General features: G+C 39.0%; 1 protein-coding gene across 6 annotated transcripts in view; it reads right to left on the bottom strand.

Moving 5' to 3' along the window:
- MTDH (metadherin) overlaps positions 1 to 19,989 on the bottom strand; it is an 80,129-nt gene that overhangs the window by 31,431 nt on the left and 28,709 nt on the right. For all 6 annotated transcript variants that reach the window (XM_004047337.5, XM_031013678.3, XM_055348060.2 and 3 more), the window contains exons 3-6: positions 7,196 to 7,280; positions 6,305 to 6,481; positions 4,806 to 4,871; positions 2,705 to 2,941 (exon numbers count right to left, since the gene is read on the bottom strand). In XM_004047337.5, the coding sequence (XP_004047385.1) occupies positions 2,705 to 2,941; positions 4,806 to 4,871; positions 6,305 to 6,481; positions 7,196 to 7,280 (565 nt within the window). The remainder of the gene's footprint in view (positions 1 to 2,704; positions 2,942 to 4,805; positions 4,872 to 6,304; positions 6,482 to 7,195; positions 7,281 to 19,989) is intronic.

Here is a 19,989-nt window from a genome sequence, read left to right as displayed (position 1 = left end):
GGTGTGGTGGCACATGCCTGTGGTCCCAGCTACTAAGAAGGCTAAGGCAGGAAGATCTTTTGAGCCCTGGAAGTCGAGGCTGCAGTGAGCAATGATCACACCACTGCACTCCAGCCTGGACAACAGAATACAACCCTGTCTCAAAAAATTAAAAACAAAACAAAACAAAAAAACATGAAGAGCTCATTAGACAAATGGGAAAATAACAAGAACAGACAATTCATAAAAGAAATAGAAATGACCAAGAAACGGCCGGGCATGGTGGCTCACGCCTGTCATCCCAGTACTTTGGGAGGCCAAGATAGGTGAATCATGAGGTCAGGAGTTTGAGACCAGCCTGGCCAACATGGCCTGTCTCTACTAAAAGTACAAAAATTAGCCGGTTGTGGTGACAGGCCCCTGTAATCCCAGCTACTCAGGAGGCTGAGGCAGGAGAATCACTTGAACCTGAGAGGTGGAGGTTGCAGTGAGCTGAGATTGCACTGCACTCCAGCCTGGGCGACAGAGCGAGACTCCGTCTCAAACAAACAAACAAACAAGCAAACAAAAAAAGAAATGACCAAGAAAGTTGTGGAAAACTTTTCAATCTCATTAGTGATTCCAAAAAGTTAACCAAAATAATTTACGTACTTTTTGCTTATCGAATTAGAAAAGGCGAAAAAAAAAATCCGCAACCTTGGTAAGCATATGATAAATGGGCACTTATACTGATGCTTTGAGTATAAATTAGAACAACTCTCTTAGAAAATACTTAGGCACTATGTAGTAGAGCACTACAAACATCCATATTCCCTTTAATCCAATATCACTCACAAGACTCTGTCCTTAAGAAATAACCGCAAAACATGGCCAGGTGTGGTGGCTCACACCTGTAATCCCAGCACTTTGGGAGGCTGGGGTAGGAAGACAACTTGAGGTCAAGAGTTCTAGACCAGTGTGGCCAACATGGTGAAACCCCATCTCTACTAAAAAAATACAAAAATTAGCCAAGTGTGGTGGTGTGCGCCTGTAATCCCAACTGCTTGGGTGACTGAGGCACGAGAAATGCTTGAACCCAGGAGGCAGAGGTTGTAGAGAGCTGAAAGCATGTCACTGCACTCCAGCCTGGGTAACAGAGCGAGACTCCATCTTAAAAACCACAATAAAAAAATCCCAAACAAATATATTCCGTGAAACATTATCTACAACGGTTAAAAAAAGGAAAATTGGCTGGGGGCTGTGGCCTGTAATCCTAACACTTTAGAAGGCCGAGGTGGGCGGATCACTTGAGGTCAGGAGTTTGAAACCAGCCTGGCCAACATGGTGAAACCCCGTCTCCACTAAAAATACAAAAAAAAAATTAGCTGAGTGTGGTGGTGTATGCCTGTAATCCCAGCTACTTGGGAGGCTGAGGCAAGAGAATTGCTTGAACCCAGGAGGCAGAGGGTGTTGTGAGCCGAGATCACGCCATTGCACTCCAGCGTGACAGCAATAGAGTGAGACTCCATCTCAAAAAAAAAAGGAAAATTACTTCTTGAATAATATGGGAATAGTTAAGTAAGTTATGCTATCCTTAAACATTATAGGGCCATTAAATATACTTACAAAAAGTAAGGAAAATGTTTATGTTACAATGTTAAGTGGGGACTAGGGGAGACATAAACATGCATATTCAATTTGAATTACATCAAAAACAAAAATACTAAAGCAAAACTATAGGCCGGGCGCGATGGCGCACGCCTGTAAATCCCAGCACTTTGGGAGGCCGAGGCTGGCAGATCATCTGAGGTCAGGAGTTCACGATCAGCCTGGCCAACATGGCAAAACCCCGTCCCTACTAAAAATAGAAAAATTAGCCAGGTATGGTGACGCCATGTCTATAATCCCAGCTACTCGGGAGGCTAAGGTAGGAGAATCGCTTGAACCCGGGAGGTGGAGGTTGCAGTGAGCTGAGATCGCGCCACTGCACTCCAGCCTGGGAGACAGAGGGAGACTCCATTAAAAAAACAAACAAACAAACAAACAAACAAAAAACAACAAAAAACACTATACACAGTTGCGGGCAGGAAAAAGGAAGGGAGAAGAAATATAAATAACAGCGGTTGTCACTAGGTGGCATTTTGGAATTTTCCTTATCATTTTGCAATTTCCCACATGTAATGTGGATTTCTTTTCTATAATACACACACACACACACACACACACACACACACACACACACAAATTAAGTTGCTTTTAACTTGATAGCTCTCAACAGAAATAAACTTCTCAACTGCTGGTCTTTATATTAAAATCCGGAGAAAAATTTAATTATAAATAGGCACCATGCAGACTGTAAAATATAAGTGGATGTTATCAACTGTACTTCCATTTACTATTTTTATTTAGACTCAACAGAATTGTTGAAATTAATCAAAAAGTCTACCCACACATTACATGTATCACATCACTAAGAATATATAATTACACCAGTTAGCTATGTTGATAATCAAATGTGATAAAGTATGTGAAAGCACTATGTAAAGAGTAAATGATAAATGTTATTTACTTATTTAATTCCCACCTTGCTCTACAAAAAGGATGTGAGATGAGTTAATTATTACTATTATTTCTGCAGAGCAGTACCTATTTTTCTATTCATAGGTTTTTTTTCTATTTCTGAAAAATTAAAAATGTACAAGATTAGTAATTTTAAATAAAGTTAAATTTTTCTAACACTTCTTACCAATGCCAGAAAATATTGAACGGTCACTCCAACTCCTTCCCCAGTCTTTTCCATTTGTATTAGCATCTCCAGTGTCTTGACTCCAGGCAGATGGCTCAGCTTTCCTCTTTCCTGCAGAAGCAGGTGAAACGGAGTTCCACTTCTCCTCACCTGCACTGATCTGTGAGGAGAGTTTTACAGACTTTTCATTCCAGCCTCCTCCATTGACAGTGAGGTTTTCATTCAATCCTGAAGAAACTTAAAGAAAAGAAAATGAATATTAAAAAACAGGTACATGACTTCTTAAAACTGGGATATTTTCACATTTCTATGATTGCTTGACTTATATTTATTACTCACTTCCCCTACTATCCTTTGATCACCAAGGATTGCCTTAATTTAAAAACAGGAGGCTTGAACATAACATATATACTAACAAAGTTGTTCACAGCAGAATAACTTGCTCAAAGGAAGTACAACAGAGCAAAGAGGAAAATGACACATATTCTGAATACTCACCCACTAAGAATATGAAGACATTTCCTTAGTTACATGTTCTTTCCTTAGTTATTTATATATATATTACATTATGTATCAAGCAATGATTCTAAAACCTGGCTGCACATTAAAATTAACTGAAAAATTTATTAACAATAGACTCTGGAGCCTCAGCCCAGACCAATTAAAATCAGAATCTTTGTGGTGGAGCCCAGGTATCATTATGTATGTAGAGTGTATGTATGTACACACATACAAATACACATAGGTGTGTGTATAGATAAGTACATGTTTCTTTTTACATATATGTGTGTACATGTTGTTTTTTAAAGCTTCCTGGATAACTAATGTGTAGCCAGGGTTGAGAATCATGGGCATGAAGGAAGCTGACAGTGCTAAGAACAAGCACTGAAAAGTGTGAAATGAGGCTGGGCGCAGTGGCTCACACCTGTAATCCCAGCACTTTGGGAGGCTGGGGGCAGGCAGATGACCTGAGGTCAGGGGTTCAAGACTAGCCTGGCCAACATGGTGAAACCCTGCCTCTACTAAAAACACAAAATTAGCCAGGCGTAGTTGCAAGTGCCTGTAATCCCAGCTACTCAGGAGGCTGAAGCAGAATTGTTTGAACCCAGGAGGCAGAGGTTGCAGTGAGCCGAGACTGTGCCATTGCACTCCAGCCTGGACAACAAGCAAAACTCTGTCTTTAAAAAAAAAAAAAAAAAAAGCCTGATGCCTGTAATTCCAGCACTTTGGGAGGCTGCGGTGGGTGGATCACCTGAGGTCAGGAGTTCGAGACCAGCCTGGCCAACAAGGTGAAACCCCATCTCTACTAAAAAATACAAAAATTAGCCAGGTATGGTGGTGGGTGCCTGTAATCCCTGCTACTCGGGAGGCTGAGGCAGGAGAATTGCTTGCACCCGGGAGGTGGAGGTTGCAGTGAGCCAAGACCTCGCCATTACACTCCAGCCTGGGCAACAAGGGTGAAATTACATTTCCCAAAAAAAAAAAAAAAAAAAAAGGCCTGAAAGAAGAAGGTGCTTTTTTCATTTCCAATTTTATTTTACTACAACACTTTTGTTTTCAGGTCAGGCATAACACTCTACTTAATTCAATCTTTATCATAAATGAGTAAATAAAACATATTTTCTATTTATAAAGCAATGAAAAACTTTAGACTATAGTCCATTGTGAAATATTTGATACTTGACTGTCAAGGAAGCAGTTAAAACATTATAGGAACTAAAGCTTTTTTTTTTTTTTTTTTAACATACAAGCATCAAGTATTTTATCCGATATATGCTATATTAAACCCAAGCTCAAAAAAAATCTTTCTTCTCTACTGACTTAAGTGACAAGATTCAAAGTTGCATATAAGCGACTACTGAATGTTTTTATATATGGGGGAAAAAGACTAGAACATATCAAAGATCGTTAGAAGTGAGTGTGATTTTTCTTTTTATTTATTTTCCAAAATCTCTGGACTGTGATTATGTTACTTTATTAATTAAAAATCATTTTAAGACTTTTTTCTTTCCTTCTGTGTCATTCATTTGAGGAAAGAGGTATGTATATAAATTTCTATTTTGATGGGCCTTCAATTTAAGTTACATGTAATTTCTCTCACCCTGAAGTGTAGAATCTCCTTTTCCAGATTTAAAGTTGCTAACTTGAACATTTAGATGAGAATCACCTGGTTAAAATAGAAATAAAATTTATTTAATACTAAATAGGGCACTATGCACATTAAATTAGGAGTAACACATAAATTAATTTTTACTTATTATCTATTATAAATTGCTCCTTCAAGTGCTAAATTCTTCCACTGGAAAAAAGTCAATTTTACAACACATTTCACTTGTTGGTAAGGAACTGAGTTTTCTGGTTACCATATTCTTAGTCAACTAAAATGCCAATAAAGAACCTGGAAAACTGCCTATGTACAGACAGAGTTTGCTATTCTACAACAGTTATCAAGATTATTTTAAGTAGGAACTGCAGTATTGGGCTCTGTAATTGGATTCAACTTTGCCACCTCTCAACAACACCCGCTGCCTTTTCAACAATCCTGGAAGCAAACACATCAACTTATGAAGAACTTTGCCAGTATTTGGGACCAGGACTTAGGAAATATGGCAAGAGGTGAGAATACACATTATAACACAAAAATACTATTTCTCTGACACTAAAAAGCATAATGATCACAATGTTTAAAAAAACCAGCATGACATAGGATTGTGCTAGCAAGGATGGCATGCACAAGACAGCGAAAAAGAATCAACAAAAATACTAAAGCATAGCTAATATGTAACAGTGAAAATGGGTAAGTAGAAGTCATTGCTGTACCATGGCAATAAATTCCACCAAGTTATCAAGCAAAAAATAAAAGGTAACAAGGCTAAGAAAATGGTTTGGAAACAACTGAGGTGTGGGGAGGTGGGAAGGTCATTAACAAAAAGACAAGGAAGATACGCCAATGCCTTCCAGCAAATTGAACAGTATCACTTTGCAGACTGGTGTCTCCAGGGTAAAAATGACGGTAATGTAAAGAGTGGGCTACCAAGAAGCCACCAGTATTGGATAGTATGAACATCTGAAATATTAATACTTGAGAGAAAGAACATTAGCTCAATCTTTGAAGTTCTGGTCTAGCTCTATCAAACATCTATAATATTCTCAAAAAGGTGGGGTGATAAGAAATCCAGACACAACCTGCACTCACCAGAACATGCATGATTCATCTTGGAATGAAAGCTCTCAACATGCAAAATGGTGATAAATCATTTCATTTAATAAATGTCTTATCCACTCTAAGGAACAGAGATGCAAGGGAGTTGGGGCAAAGTGATACGCACTAGAAAAGTGGCAACATCATTTTCTCATATGACTCAAGGCAGAAAGGCAAATTTTAATTTAATAGGCCAGTCATTAGGCAATACGTAACAAGTAACATTGCTGGTATTCGGTAAACCGATACATGGTTCACAATACTCTCATGAAGAAGGGTATATCAGCACAATGATGTCAGCATTCAAAATAGTCAGATTTTGACATAATGATATTTTGTACATCCGAATAAAAGGAGTTTGATTTGATGTACCACTGTCTTATGTTCCACTAATATACCTTTATTCTTCTTGGAACCAACAGGAAATGATGCGGTTGTAAGTTGCTCGGTGGTAACTGTGATGGTATTTTCTATCCCAGGGATAGTTGAATCCAATGAACCAGAATCAGTCAGCACCTTATCACGTTTACGCTGCTGTCGTTTCTCTCTGTGACTAATTTTAGTTTCCCAGGCTCCTGACATAGCCCCAGAAAAAAAATGTTATTCAGTAAGGGGAAGACAAAAAAGTTATAGTTTTGGGGGAGAATATGGGGTGGAGCACATAAAATATCATGATAAATTTAGATGTTAAGCTAAAACCAAGAGTGTTGATTATATTAACTCATCCTAAGAATGTGTTCTAATTTCATTATGTTGTTTTAGGCAACTGTTATTATTTATTCTGGTAATTTTTATCAAATCTGTCATCTATGGTTTAGAAAAAGTGATATATATAAGTCATCTTGTCTATCTTTTTTTATCTTGCTAGGTAGAAGTGATAGGAGTATTATATATAATCACTAATAAATGGGTTTATTATGTGGTGATAATAAATGACTTACTAAATAATTTTGTACAAAGTCTTTCAGGAATGGTATATTTAAGAACCACGGGGGAAAAACAAACAAACCATAATTCCAGGAGACAAAGACATGATGAATGACTTTTTAATTGCTCAGAATACCGAGCTTGACTTTAAATTTCAGGGCAGTTCCCTTCAGAAAAAGCACTACTGGATCCTTAACAAAAGCGTTTCCTAACAGTGTCACAGCTCTATATATTAAGGTCTACAGTAATAAAAAAGAAGAGCTAAATACAAAATTAAGTAAAACAAATGCAACTTTTATATAATACACTTTGATAAAAAAGGATTAAAAAATTTTCTACAGTCCTTTCCCTTGCTCAAGTACCTTCATCAACTTCCTTTCCATCATGGCGTGAACTGTTTTGCACTGCTTTAGCATCTGACTTTGATTTCTTCTTATTTTTCTTTGACTGAAAGTAAAATAGAATGTTACTTAATATTTTGTTATGTTTTTGAATAAGTAGGAGTCAGTAAAATACATAATGAAATGTATGATGCTGACAACTAAAAAAACTTAATGTTTGATTTAAAAAACTTAACATATTAAGTGGCAATAATAATCATATGAGGTTACCATTGAGTGAGTGGTTACTATGTGTTAAGTATTCTGTACTCATTTTCTTATTTATTCCTTAAAAGAAACTTGCTGGAGAAGGTATTAGTCCCATTTTAGAGATGAGGAAATGAAAACTTAGAGATGTTAAATATTAACTAAATTGTTACCACATCATATTGTTAGTAAACTAAGTCATAATTAGGAACTAGGTCTGTCTGGCTCCAAAGCCTGTGCCCTTCCACATCATGCTAATATAAGTTACGTCATAAATAAAGTACTGTAATACAGTGTTTTCAAAGCAATAAAATTAAAACCTATTGCAACATGTTCAGATGTAAAATTATGTGGTGATTATCGGTTTTTGGATTGCATAAAGCAGATTGTTGCTATATCCTATGTATAACAAATTAATGAGTCAATTGTACATAGCAGGTAATATTTTGTCAGTTTCAAAGCAATGTGAAAATACCTAGGATTTGTATAGATGTTTAATAATTCAATCCAGATAAAATACCTATACGCATACAAGCTATGGCTGTTTTCGAATGATATTCCAATTCCCTTCTCCTAATACTATTCTATCCTTTCAAAAGCTTGCTAAAAACGAAATAAGCCATAATTTCTGTATTTCAATAAGTGCTTCCAAAAGAGAATTAACGTTTATAAAATAGTATTTTTATACTTTGTATTCACTTATTTAGCTATTTATTGAGATCAGCTATGTATGTATTACTGCACACTTTTTTTTTTTTTTCTGAGATGGAGTCCTGCTCTGTCACCCAGGCTGGAGTGCAGTGGCGTGATCTCGGCTCACTGTAACTTCCACCTCCTGGGTTCAAGCAATTCTCCTGCCTCAGCCTCAGGAGTAGATGGGATTACAGGCACCTGCCACCACGCCTGGCTAATTTTTGTATTTTTAGTAGAGACAGGGCTTCACCATGTTGGCCAGGCTGGTCTCAAACTCCTGACCTTGTGCTCTGCCTGCCGTGGCCTCTCAAAGTACTGCACACTATCTTAAAGGCAGTAAATGAATCTGAGCAAGTGAGTAAGCAATGACAGAAAACTGCTTTTCCTACCAATAAAAAACCTGCATATATTCTCAAGTGACATCTCTTCAAAGTGATTAAAAATTGTCTTTGACAAGAGATTACATTAAAAAAATAAATTTTTTTTTACTGACCTCATAATTGATTTGCATTTGTTCATTTTGCTGCATGTTCTCATTAACATGTATGTTTAATATACTGTTTTATTAGAGTATGTATAATTAATATACTGCTTTATTACATGTACTAAACTAGACTCATATCCACTTAAAAAAAAAAGATATGTGGAGATATCCACATACCATAATATTCACCCTTTTAAAGGTACACAATTCAGTGGTTTTTAGTCTGAAGTTGCGCAACTATCAAAATTATTATTTTTTGGTTTTTTTTGAGATGGAGTCTCGCTCTGTCACCCAGGCTGGACTGCAGTGCCATGATCTCAGCTCACTGCAACCTCTGCCTCCCAGGTTCAAGCGATTCTCCCGCCTCAGCCTCCCGAGTAGCTGGGATTTCAGGTGCCCACCACCACATCTGTATAATTTTTATATTTTTAATAGAGATGGGATTTCACCATGTCAGCCAGGCTGGTCTCGAACTCCTGACCTTAAGTGATCCGCCTTGGCCTCCCAAAGTGTTGGGATTATAGGCGTGAGCCACTGCTCCCAGCCTCAAAATTATTATTTAATCCCCAAAAAGAAACTCTGTAATGATTAGCATTTACTCCCAGCTCCTCTTTTCTCACTGGCAACCATGATTCTACTTTCTGTCTTTGTCTTTACCATAGCCACTCTTAAGTAAAGATGACATACTGAACATCTGTCAACTACAGTTGAGCAGAGGCAGCAAACTTTTTCTGCAAAGGATCAAACAGTAAATATGTTAGGCTTTGCAAGCCACAGGGTTTTGGAGCAACCACAGAACTCTGCTCATATAGCATGAAAGCAGCCACATACAATTTATAAACAAAGGGGTGTGACTATGTTCCAATAAAATTTTATTTACAAAAACAGGCATCTGTCTGGATTTGGGGTGTCAGAGTTTGCTATCCTTGGTCTAGAGCAGTGCTGGCCAACAGAAATATAATGCAAACCACATACATATTTTTAAAAATTTCTAGTAGACACATTTTTAAGTTAAAATAGGTGACAATTTTAACACAACGTATCTATAATACTGTCATTTCAACATGGAACTCATATAAAAAAAGCAACACAATAAGATAGTATGTAAAAGAAAACAAAGTAAGTCTTCGAAATCTGGCATGTATTTTACACTTAACAGCAATCTCAATTTGGACTAGTCGTTTTTTTTTTTGAGAAAGAGTTTCACTCTTGTTGCCCAGGCTGGAGTGCAATGGCGTGATCTCAGATCACCGCAACCTCTGCCTCCTGGGTTCAAGCGATTCTCCTGCCTCAGCCTCCTGAGAAGCTGGGATCACAGGCATGCGCTACCATGCCCGGCTAATTTTGTATTTTTAGTAGAGATGGGGTTTTTCCATGTTGGTCAGAGTGGTCTCAAACTTTCAACCTCAGGTGATCCACCCGCCTCGGCCTCCCAAAGTGCTGGGATTACAGGCGTGACCACAGCGCCCCGCCGGACTAGTCACATTTTAAGTGCTCAATAACCACACGTGGCAAGTGGCCACTATACTGGACAGTGCAGGTCCACAGGAACTAAAGTAGGTATCCCTATTTTACACATAGAAACTGAGGCCATAAAAAGCGTTTAAGATTGCTGAGTGCGGTGGCTCACACCTGTAATCCCAGCAATTTGGAAGGTTGAGGTAGGAGGATCACTTGAGCTCAGGAGTACGAGACCAGCCAGGGCAACATACAGGGAGATTCTCTCTCTTAAAAAAAAAAAAAAAAATCAGTGGGGGTGGCGGCATGCAACTGTGGTTCCAGCTACTTGGGAGGCTGAGGTGGGAGGATCACTCAAGCCTGGGAGGTTGAGGCTGAAGTGAGCTGTGATCATGTCACTGTATTCCAGCCTGGGTAACGGGGTGAGACCCTGTCTCAAAAAAACTCCAAAAAACAAACAAACAAAAAACAAAGAAGAGTGTCTAAGAGGCTGGGCGCGGTGGCTCACGCCTGTAACCCCAGCACTTTGGGAGGCCGAGGCGGGCAGATCATGAGCTTAGGAGATCGAGACCATCCTGGCTAACATGGTGAAACCCCATCTCTACTAAAAATACAAAAAATTAGCCAGGTGTGGTGGCACGTGCCTGTAGTCCCAGCTACTCGGGAGGCTGAGGCAGTAGAATCGCTTAAATCTGGGAGGCGGAGGTTGCAGTGAGCTGAGATCGCTCCACTGCACTCCAGCCTGGGTGACAGAGAGAGACTCCAAATCAAAAAAAAAAAAAAAAAAAAAAAAAAAAGAGTGTCTAAGAGCATCATAGGGTAAAGTGGTGAAACTAGGACTAAATTCCAGTTCTGATCCACTTTACCCTTGCAAATAACCTCTTATTTAGTCTCCCCACATTTAACTCTAAATACAAATTTAATCATACATTAGCTATGTGGCTTTGGGCTAAATCATTCTAAACCCTTTTCCCCACCCGTCATATGGACAAAAATTCCTACTAACCTCATATAAGGTTATTTTAAGAATTAAAACAAAAAGTGAAAAGAGTCTGTTAACTACAAAGTAGTATATATAAATAAGATTTTTTTTTTTAAGAAGGGAGACTTTGAAAAAATAATAGAAATTATGTTTACAAGGAAATATCTGGGGATTTGTAACTAAAAATCTGTAGAAAAAGATTATCTTAGATTAGGCTTAAATATTATTTGATGTTACTACTGCCTTTAAAAGTAATTAACAAAAGGCCAGGTGCGGCGGCTCACGCCTGTAATCCCAGCACTTTGGGAGGCCGAGGCAGGCAGATCACCTGAGGTCAGGAATTTGAAACCAGCCTTGGCCAACATGGTGAAACCCCGTCTCTACTAAAAATAATAAAAATTAGCCAGGCGTGGTGGCGGGCGCCTATAATCCCAGCTACTCGGGAGGCTGAGGCAGGAGAATCGCTTGAACCTGGGAGGCGGAGGTTGCAGTGAGCCAAGACCACACCATTACACTCCAGCCTGGGCAACAGGGCAAGACTCCATCTCAAAAAATATATATAGATATAAAGTAATTAACAAGAACACCCATCCCGATAAGATTAAATAAAATAATAGCTTATGAAAAACTTTAAAATAAATATGTGATATATACTGCTATTTGCCCTGGCCATACTACTGAAGCAAACATCTTACTTCTTAGCAGCTCCACTTTAGCTAAGACTTTTGAAGGAAGCTGGTAGCATAAAGCTCTGGCTTCCTTGTTACCACAGTTCTTTTTTCCCTAACTTGTTGTCAGGCTCCACCACAGAACTGAGTGGATAATTAAACTGGTCTTCTCTTAAATGGTCTTCATACAACCAAGATTTATAAAATAACTACTATGTGTCAGACACTGTTTTAGGAGCCGAGTATACATAACTAAATACAAGTCTTTACTGATAGCAACTGTGCTATAATCTAATAGGAGAATGACACGCAAGTGAGACATTAGGAAAAATTCTTATTGGCTGGGCACGGTGGCTCATGCCTGTAATCCCAGCACCTGGAAGGCTGAGGTGGGCGGATTACCTGAGGTTAGGAGTTTGAGACCAGGCTGGCCAACATAACAAAACCTATCTCTACTAAAAATACAAAAATCAGCCAAGCGTGCTGGTGCATGCCTGTAATCACAGCTACTCGGGAGGCTGAGGCAGAAGAATCACTTGAACCCGGGAGGCGGAGGTTGCAGTGAGCTGAGATCACACCATTGCACTCCAGACTGGGTAACAAGAGCGAAATTCCATCTCAAAAAAAAAAAAAAAAAAAAGAAAAAATTCATATCTTCAAGAGTTTCCTTCCCAATATATCTTATCAATCCAATTAATTTTCATTCTTACTTTAAAAAAAAACCCGCTGCAGATATTTCCTACCTTTTACAAGGTCTAACTTCCTTATATGACATATGATGTCTTCCACAAATTGATCTCAACCTTACATTCCTTTATTCACACATATGAGCATTTGATTCCTACAAGACTGGTATCTCTTTGAACATTCCTGTTTTTAACCGAGCTGCACTGACTGTGGATTTTTTCTCAGAACAAAGTGCTGCAGTGATTTTCTTTGCACCTGAATCATCTGCTCCCCTACCGATGTTCAACGCCTGAAATGGCCTGTACTCACTTTTTTTTTCTGACCCAGCTCACGTTCCACTCCATTTGCTTTATCTCTACCACTGTCCCCCTTTTCCTTTCCCCTAAATACATATAATCTTGCATCTCAAAACATTTAAAACTGACAAAGATTTGGTCATTTGTCACAAACTTCCTTGGGACATTTCCAGTATGGCTATACCTTTCCATGTGTTCAAGTGTTCCCAGTTTTCTAATAATAAGCTTCTTAAAAGCAAGAGAACAAGAGATATTTCATTATATTCTCAACAGAATCTCTACTTCCCTTTATTTGAATGCTTCATGATCAGCACTGATAGAAATACGCTTTTGAGGAAGCCTGTCTAGCATTTGAATTAGCAGGCGTTCAGATACTGCATGAAGCTAACGACCTTTAACCCAAAACCTCTGAAATTATTCAAAACAGACATCACTCAACGTATCAGAAGTCATCTCAAAAAATCTGTATGTTAATTTTCCTATTAGCTTTCATTAAAATTTCACATTATGTCTTCTTTCCATCTCATATACATAATACAGATATTACCAACAAAGTAGGCTACAGTATAGTCCCATTAGAAAAAAATCTTCGTATTATATGTCAAGTACATGTATAGGCATGTGTGCACATGTATGTGCATGTATACATACACACACCATAACACTCCTAAAAGAGGAATGAGTTAAATGACAATGAATACATATTCACTGGGACTACAAACAATATTTGCACGTGGAACAGCAAATGGCTCCATTCTTTTAAATCTAGGTGATGAGCTGGGTGCGGTGGTACATGCTTGTAATCCCAGCACTTTGGAGGGGCTGAGGTGGGCCGACCGATTGAGGCCAGGAGTTTGAGACCAGCCTGGGCAACACGGCAAAACTGTGTCTCTACAAAAAATAAAAAATTAGCTGGGCATGGTGGTGCACACTTGTAGTCCTAGCTACTCGGCAGACTGAGGTGGGAGGATCACTTGAGCCCAGGAGGTCGAGGTTTCAGTGAGCCAAGATTGCACCACTGCACTCCAGCTTGGGCGACAGAGCAAGACCTTGTCTCAAACGAACAACAAAAAAAAAACTAGATGACGAAAAGGCTTTGATAAATAATCATTAGATCCACCATTACAACTTTCTAAAACTGCCAAAGATATATACTGAATAAGACAGATTGATAATTCCTTAGGAAATTATGATGAATAAGTTCCAAAAATTCTAGTATCTTATTAGGAGTTACTCAAAATAAGCAAATAAGCAGTGCCAATACTCAATTGCTAATCAATATGTGGAACATATGGTAACTCACTTAAATACCTGAGTAAATATGCCAGATAAAGGGGTCTGCTATCACTCTTGTAACAGCGGGTTAAATAAGCTTGTTGTTCTCATACTTCCATGGGAAAAAATTGAGCATATACCCCAAAATATTTGTTTATAAATTTTATACACATTCTACTACACTGATAGTGTATACATTTGTAAAATATAACTATTTTTAGTGATAGCAATATCAATGCACATGCTTCATTCTTTCGAATATCTTCTAAATGCATTCATTTTAATATTTGGTATTAAATACTGTTATACTTGAAAAAGTAAGAAGATCAAAATGGAAGACACATGATTGGCCATGCTTACTGAAATATGACACTGATTTTTCAATCTAATTCTCCAACTATGCAAAAGTTTTTGTGAAAATTCAGCCAGTAAATTTTAATCTTTAACATCAATACATTGTTTCTGTATTGAACTGTAGATCAGAAAGTTCTACAGTTTTTGGTACTTTCTACTTTATTATTATTATTACTATTATCATCATCATCATTTTGTTCTTGTTATTACCATGGGTGAGATAATTTTTTTTTTGTATTTTTAACAAGTGAATTCACTAAAAAGACAAAATTTTACATCTGGTTTATAGCTATTACTTACATAGTTCCATTTAAATTCTCAAAGTAACCCTAGGTAAATGCTATTCTATCCATTTTGTAGATGAGAAAAGGGAGGCACAAGTGATTACTAACCAACCCCCAAATCACATCATTAGTCAAGTGTTAGAACTGGAATTGGATCCCATGTACTCGTGCTCTGGAATCTGGGCTGTTTGGCTATTTTTCTGTTAGAAAATTGCTCCCAAGCTGGGCAGATATGAGGATTTTCACATCTAACATACAAATGCTCTTTAATAACAAATCATGCAATGATGTAAGTTTGTCAGAATACACTCTTCATTGCATGAGTTTCTTTCAAAAATTGGCTATTTTCTGACATCTTGTTAAGTAAGCTTTCCTTAAGCGTGAAGGGGCAGATTCAGTATAAATTCTTTGTAAAAGTATCTGGTAAGCAGACAACCATTTATCTTTACAAAAAAGATAAACAGACTTGGAACACTTCATTTTTCATAAAAGAAAAATAGGCCAGTCAAGGTGGCTCATGCCTGTAATCCCGAAATATTGGGAGGCCGAGGTGAGAGGATTGTTTGAGGCCAGGAGCTCGAGACCAGCCTGGGTGACTAAGCAATTCTGTCTCTCTCTCAAAAAAAAAAAAAAAAAAAAAAAAAAAAAAAAAAAAGAAGGAAGGAAGGAAGGAAAGGAAACAGAGAGAGAAAGAGGGAGAAAGGAGAAAAAATGTATGACTTGCTTTTAAAAGTTGTTCAGCTTTATCAAAGTATTTTGCTATAATAGAGTCAATGAATCCTCTTGTAAAATCTTTGCATCATAAAAGATGATTATCACCTTCACCCTTACTGTAATTTGAAGGTCTTCCAATTTGCAATCTGGCATTAATCTCTTTTGTCATCATAGTTTTCTAGAAATAATGTAGTAAATAAATTTCACACATGGTGGTATCTCTCCCTAACTCCCCATTTATTTTTTTAATTCCAGTCAAAGCCGTCCATCAGTGGTTTTTGTTTAGTTTTTCCACAAACATTCAAAAAAGTTAAATAAGTGATTTACTGTTGAGAATATATCTTTGTGGATATCTCTTTAATTGCTCACAAAAGTGGTTCTTCATGTGTTTCATTATTGAAATAGAATCTAGCAAGTACTCCCAAGCTTTAATGTTAGAAACATCTGTACATTATCCCTACCAGGCTGAGTAATTTGCTCTGGTACTAATTTATTTAATATCATTAGCAACATTTTAATGCTGCATCAAACAGTATATGGTAATGAATGAATGCATTTTGATTGTCTGTAATATTGTTTTTTGCTAATTACCACGGCAGAGGAACAAGTGTTTCCCCATAGTATTTCTTTCTCTATTTAAATAAGAAACCCTCAAGAAATGCATCCAGTCATTTATAATTAAATTCAGTAAAATTTTGTCATGTAGAATAATGCATAAATAAATATCTCTAAAAAAAACTAGAAATGCCAGTTTTTACATTCTGAATGCTTAGATATCTTGCTAAATTAGAATAGTTTCAGAATACCATTAGCTAAAATTTCAAGGCACAGTATAATTAGGCAAAGTTTTTATTTTAAATACCAAAAGTATAAACATATTTTTATTTCAAAACCCCTTCTTGATGATTTCACTATCTGGGCCAATTTATATAACATCTGATTAAATCATCACAACTTCATGGTGATGTAGCTGATAAGAGTTCTTACTAGAAATAATAGTGCCCACTTCCTTTTTCTTTTCTTTCTTTCTTTTTTTCTTTTTTTTTTTGAGATGGAGTCTCGCTCTGTCACCCAGGCTAGAGTGCAGTGGCATGATCTCGGCTCACTGCAACCTCCGCCTCCCAGGTTCAAGGAATTCTCCTGCCTCAGCCTCCCGAGTAACTGGGACTACAGGCGCCTGCCACCACGCCCGGCTAATTTTTTATTTTTAGTAGAGACGGGGTTTTACCATCTTGGCCAGGCTGGTCTCGAACTTTTGACCTTGTGATCCACCTGCCTCGGCCTCCCAACGTGCTGGGATTACAGGCATGAGCCACCGCGCCCGGCCTTTTTTTTTTTTTTTTTTTTTGAGACAGGCTTTTACTGTTGCCCAGGCTGGAGTGCAGTGGTGTGATCAAGGCTCACTGCAGCCTTGACCTCCTGGGCTCAAGTGATCCTCCTACCTCAGCTTCCCACGTAGCTGGGACTATAGGCATGCGTCATCATGCCTGGCTATTTTTTTTTTTTTTTTTGAGATAGAGTCTCACTCTGTCGCTCAGGCTGGAGTGCAATGGCACAATCTCAGCTCACTGCAACATCCACCTCGTGGGTTCAAGCAATACTCCTGTCTCAGCCTCCTGAGTAGCTGGGACTACGGGTATGTGCCACCACGCCCAGCTAATTTTTTTGTATTTTTTAGTAGAGACGGGGTTTCACCATGTTAGCCAGGATGGTCTCGATCTCCTGACCTCGTGATCTGTCCACATGGGCCTCCCAAAGTGCTGGGATTACAGGCGTGAGCCACCACACCTGGCCAATTTTTGTATTTTTTGTAGAGACAAGGTTTCACCATGTTGCCCAGGCTGGTTTTTCAAACTCTCGAGCTCAAGCAATTTGCCCACCTCAGCCTCCCAAGTGCTGGGATTACAGGTATGAGCCCCCTTTGCCTGGCCCTGAATGTAATTCTTTTTTTTTTTTTTTTTTTGAGACAGAGTCTTGCTCTGTCACCCAGGCTGGAGTGCAGTGGCACGATCTCGTCTCACTGCAACCTCCACCTCCTGGGTTCAAGCGATCTTGTGCCTCAGCCTCCCGAGTACCTGGGACTACAGGTGCATGCCACCACACCCAACTAATGTTTGTATTTTTAGTAGAGACTGGGTTTCGCCATGTCGGCCAGGCTGGTCTCAAACTCCTGACCTCAGGTGATCTACCCACCTCAGCCTCCCAAAGTGCTGGGATTACAGGTGTGAGCCACTGTGCTCAGCCCTGAATGTAATTCTTACTCAATTTATTAATTCTCTATTCTGGATGTACTGGTCCTTAAAAATTTGGTGAACTGACATCTTTAATATTTACAGCCCTATAAACATCTAAAGATTTTCATGGTAATGCCAGAAGTGATAAAGGAATGAGAGAGCATGAATAAAAGGGAATGCTGGCTGGGCACAACAGCTCACATCTGTAATCTCAACAATTTGGGAGGCCGAAGCAGGTGGATCACTTGAGCCCAGGAGTTCAAGACCAGCCTGGGCAACATGGTGAGACCTCATCTCTACAAAAAATAAAAAATTAGTCGGGTGTGGTGGTGCATGCCTGTAGTCCCAGCTACTTGGGAAGCTGAGGTGGGAGAATCACTTGAGCCCGGGAGGGCAAGGTTGCAGTGAACCTTGGTCATGCCACTGCAGTTCAGCCTAGGTGACAGAGCAAGACTCTGTCTCAAAAAAAAAAAAAAAAAAAAAAAAGAATGCTGAGTATTTTCTTGCTATGATGTTTTGGTCTGCAGACTACTGACTGGTATATAAGGTTTTCAACTACCTCATGGAAAAAAGTGTTCTATTTTCTGAGATTTTTGTTTTTTCTACTTCTATTGTGTCAACATTCTTTCATTTTTGTAATATTAACAATGTTTTTTAAAATGTACTTGATGAAATTAAAATTGCTTTAGAGTCAATTTCATCCACTTTCTGGCCAAATATGGCAAGTTCCTATTTTATATTGCTTCACATTTTGGCACTATTTATTTTTCTCACTTGTCCCAAATATATATACAAACTGGGCATGGTTAAATGGGAAAGCATGGATTATCCAAGAAGCATACTAGTTATATTTCACTATTTTGCCTATACCAGCAGTTCTCCATCTTAGTAACCTTGTGATACAATATCAGGATGAGAGTGTGAAAACTGTCACAAATCTCCTTAAAAGTAGAAAAGTCTGCAATTGATTTCCCCCCTTTTGGTGGGGTTTAACTTAAAGGAGATTCAAGGTTATTCCACTTGGTACTATTGTTATTTTCCTAAATGGAAGAAGTAGGAGAATTGCAGGTGCAGGGAAGTGCCTACAACCTGCACTTTATCTCTATCTCCTTACGTGTTTGATTTTTTTTCTCATTTTTGTTCTTTTCAGAGACAGGGTCTCTGTTGTTCAGGCTGGAGTGCCAGTGACTTGATTACAGCTTGCTATAGTCCCAAACTCTGGGGCTCAAGTGATCCTCCCACCTCAGCCTCCTGAGTAGCTGGGACTACAGGTGCATGCCACCATGCCTGGCTAATTAAAAAAATTTTTTTGATTAACTGATTTTTAAGATAGGGTTTCGCTCTGTTGACCAGGCTGGAGTGCCGTGGTATGATCTTGGTTCACTGCAACCTCCGCCTGTTGGGCTCAAGCAATGCTCCTACCTCAGCCTCCCAAGTAGCTGGGAATACAAGTATGCACCACCATGCCTGGCTAATTTTTATATTTTTGGTAGAGACAGGGTTTTGCCATGTCGCCCAAGCTGGTCTTGAACTCTGGAGCTCAAGCTATCTGCCCGCCTTGGCCTCCCAGAGTGCTGGCATTAAAGGTGTGAGCCACTGCACCTAGCCAATTCCTGTGCCCCCCTTCCCCGCCCCCCCCCCCCCCCCCCCCGCCACCAAGACAGAGTTTTGGTCTTGTTGCCCAGGCTGGAGTGCAACAGTGCGGTCTCAGCTCACTGCAACCTCCACCTCCTGGGTTCAAATGATTCTCCCGCCTCAGCCTCCCAAGTAGCTGGGATTACAGGCGCCAGCCACCATGCCCTGCTAATTTTTTGTATTTTTAGTAGAGACAGGATTTCAGCATGTTGGCCAGGCTGGTCTTGAACTCCTGACTTCAGGTGATCCACCCACCTTGGCCTCCCAAAGTGCTGGGATTACAGGCGTGAACCACCGTGCCTGGCCTAAATTTAAAAAATTTTTTGTACAGGTGGGGTCTCACTATGTTGCCCAGGCTCGTCTTGAACTCCTGGCCTCAAGAGATTCTCCCTTCTTGGCCTCCTGAAGTGCTGGGATCACAGATGTGAGCCACCATGCCTGGCCTAATTGTTTTCTTTCACAGCACTTACCACCAGACAGTAGAGAATATGCTTATATTTTTAGTTGTTTTCCCGACTAAGTTTCACGAGAGTAGGGGCTCTTGTTTTATCAACTGTTGTATTTCTAATGCCTACAGTAGTACCTTGCACGCAGAAGGTATTCAGTTAATTTATGAGTAACCAATGAAAGAGCCTAAAATTAGACTGAATTACATACAGCCGTGTCTACCTAACTCTTATTCGGTCCCTCCACTCAAATAAAACCTCTGAGCTACTATATTTGTATACATGATCCATCATCCAAGTCATTAAATTATTTAAATATGTCTGGAGTGGGCTCATAGGACATAGCACACGGCAAAAGC

This window comes from Gorilla gorilla, chromosome 7, assembly GCF_029281585.2.
Source record: "Gorilla gorilla gorilla isolate KB3781 chromosome 7, NHGRI_mGorGor1-v2.1_pri, whole genome shotgun sequence".
NCBI lineage: Eukaryota > Metazoa > Chordata > Mammalia > Primates > Hominidae > Gorilla > Gorilla gorilla.
This window is presented reverse-complemented; position numbering and strand designations above follow the sequence as displayed.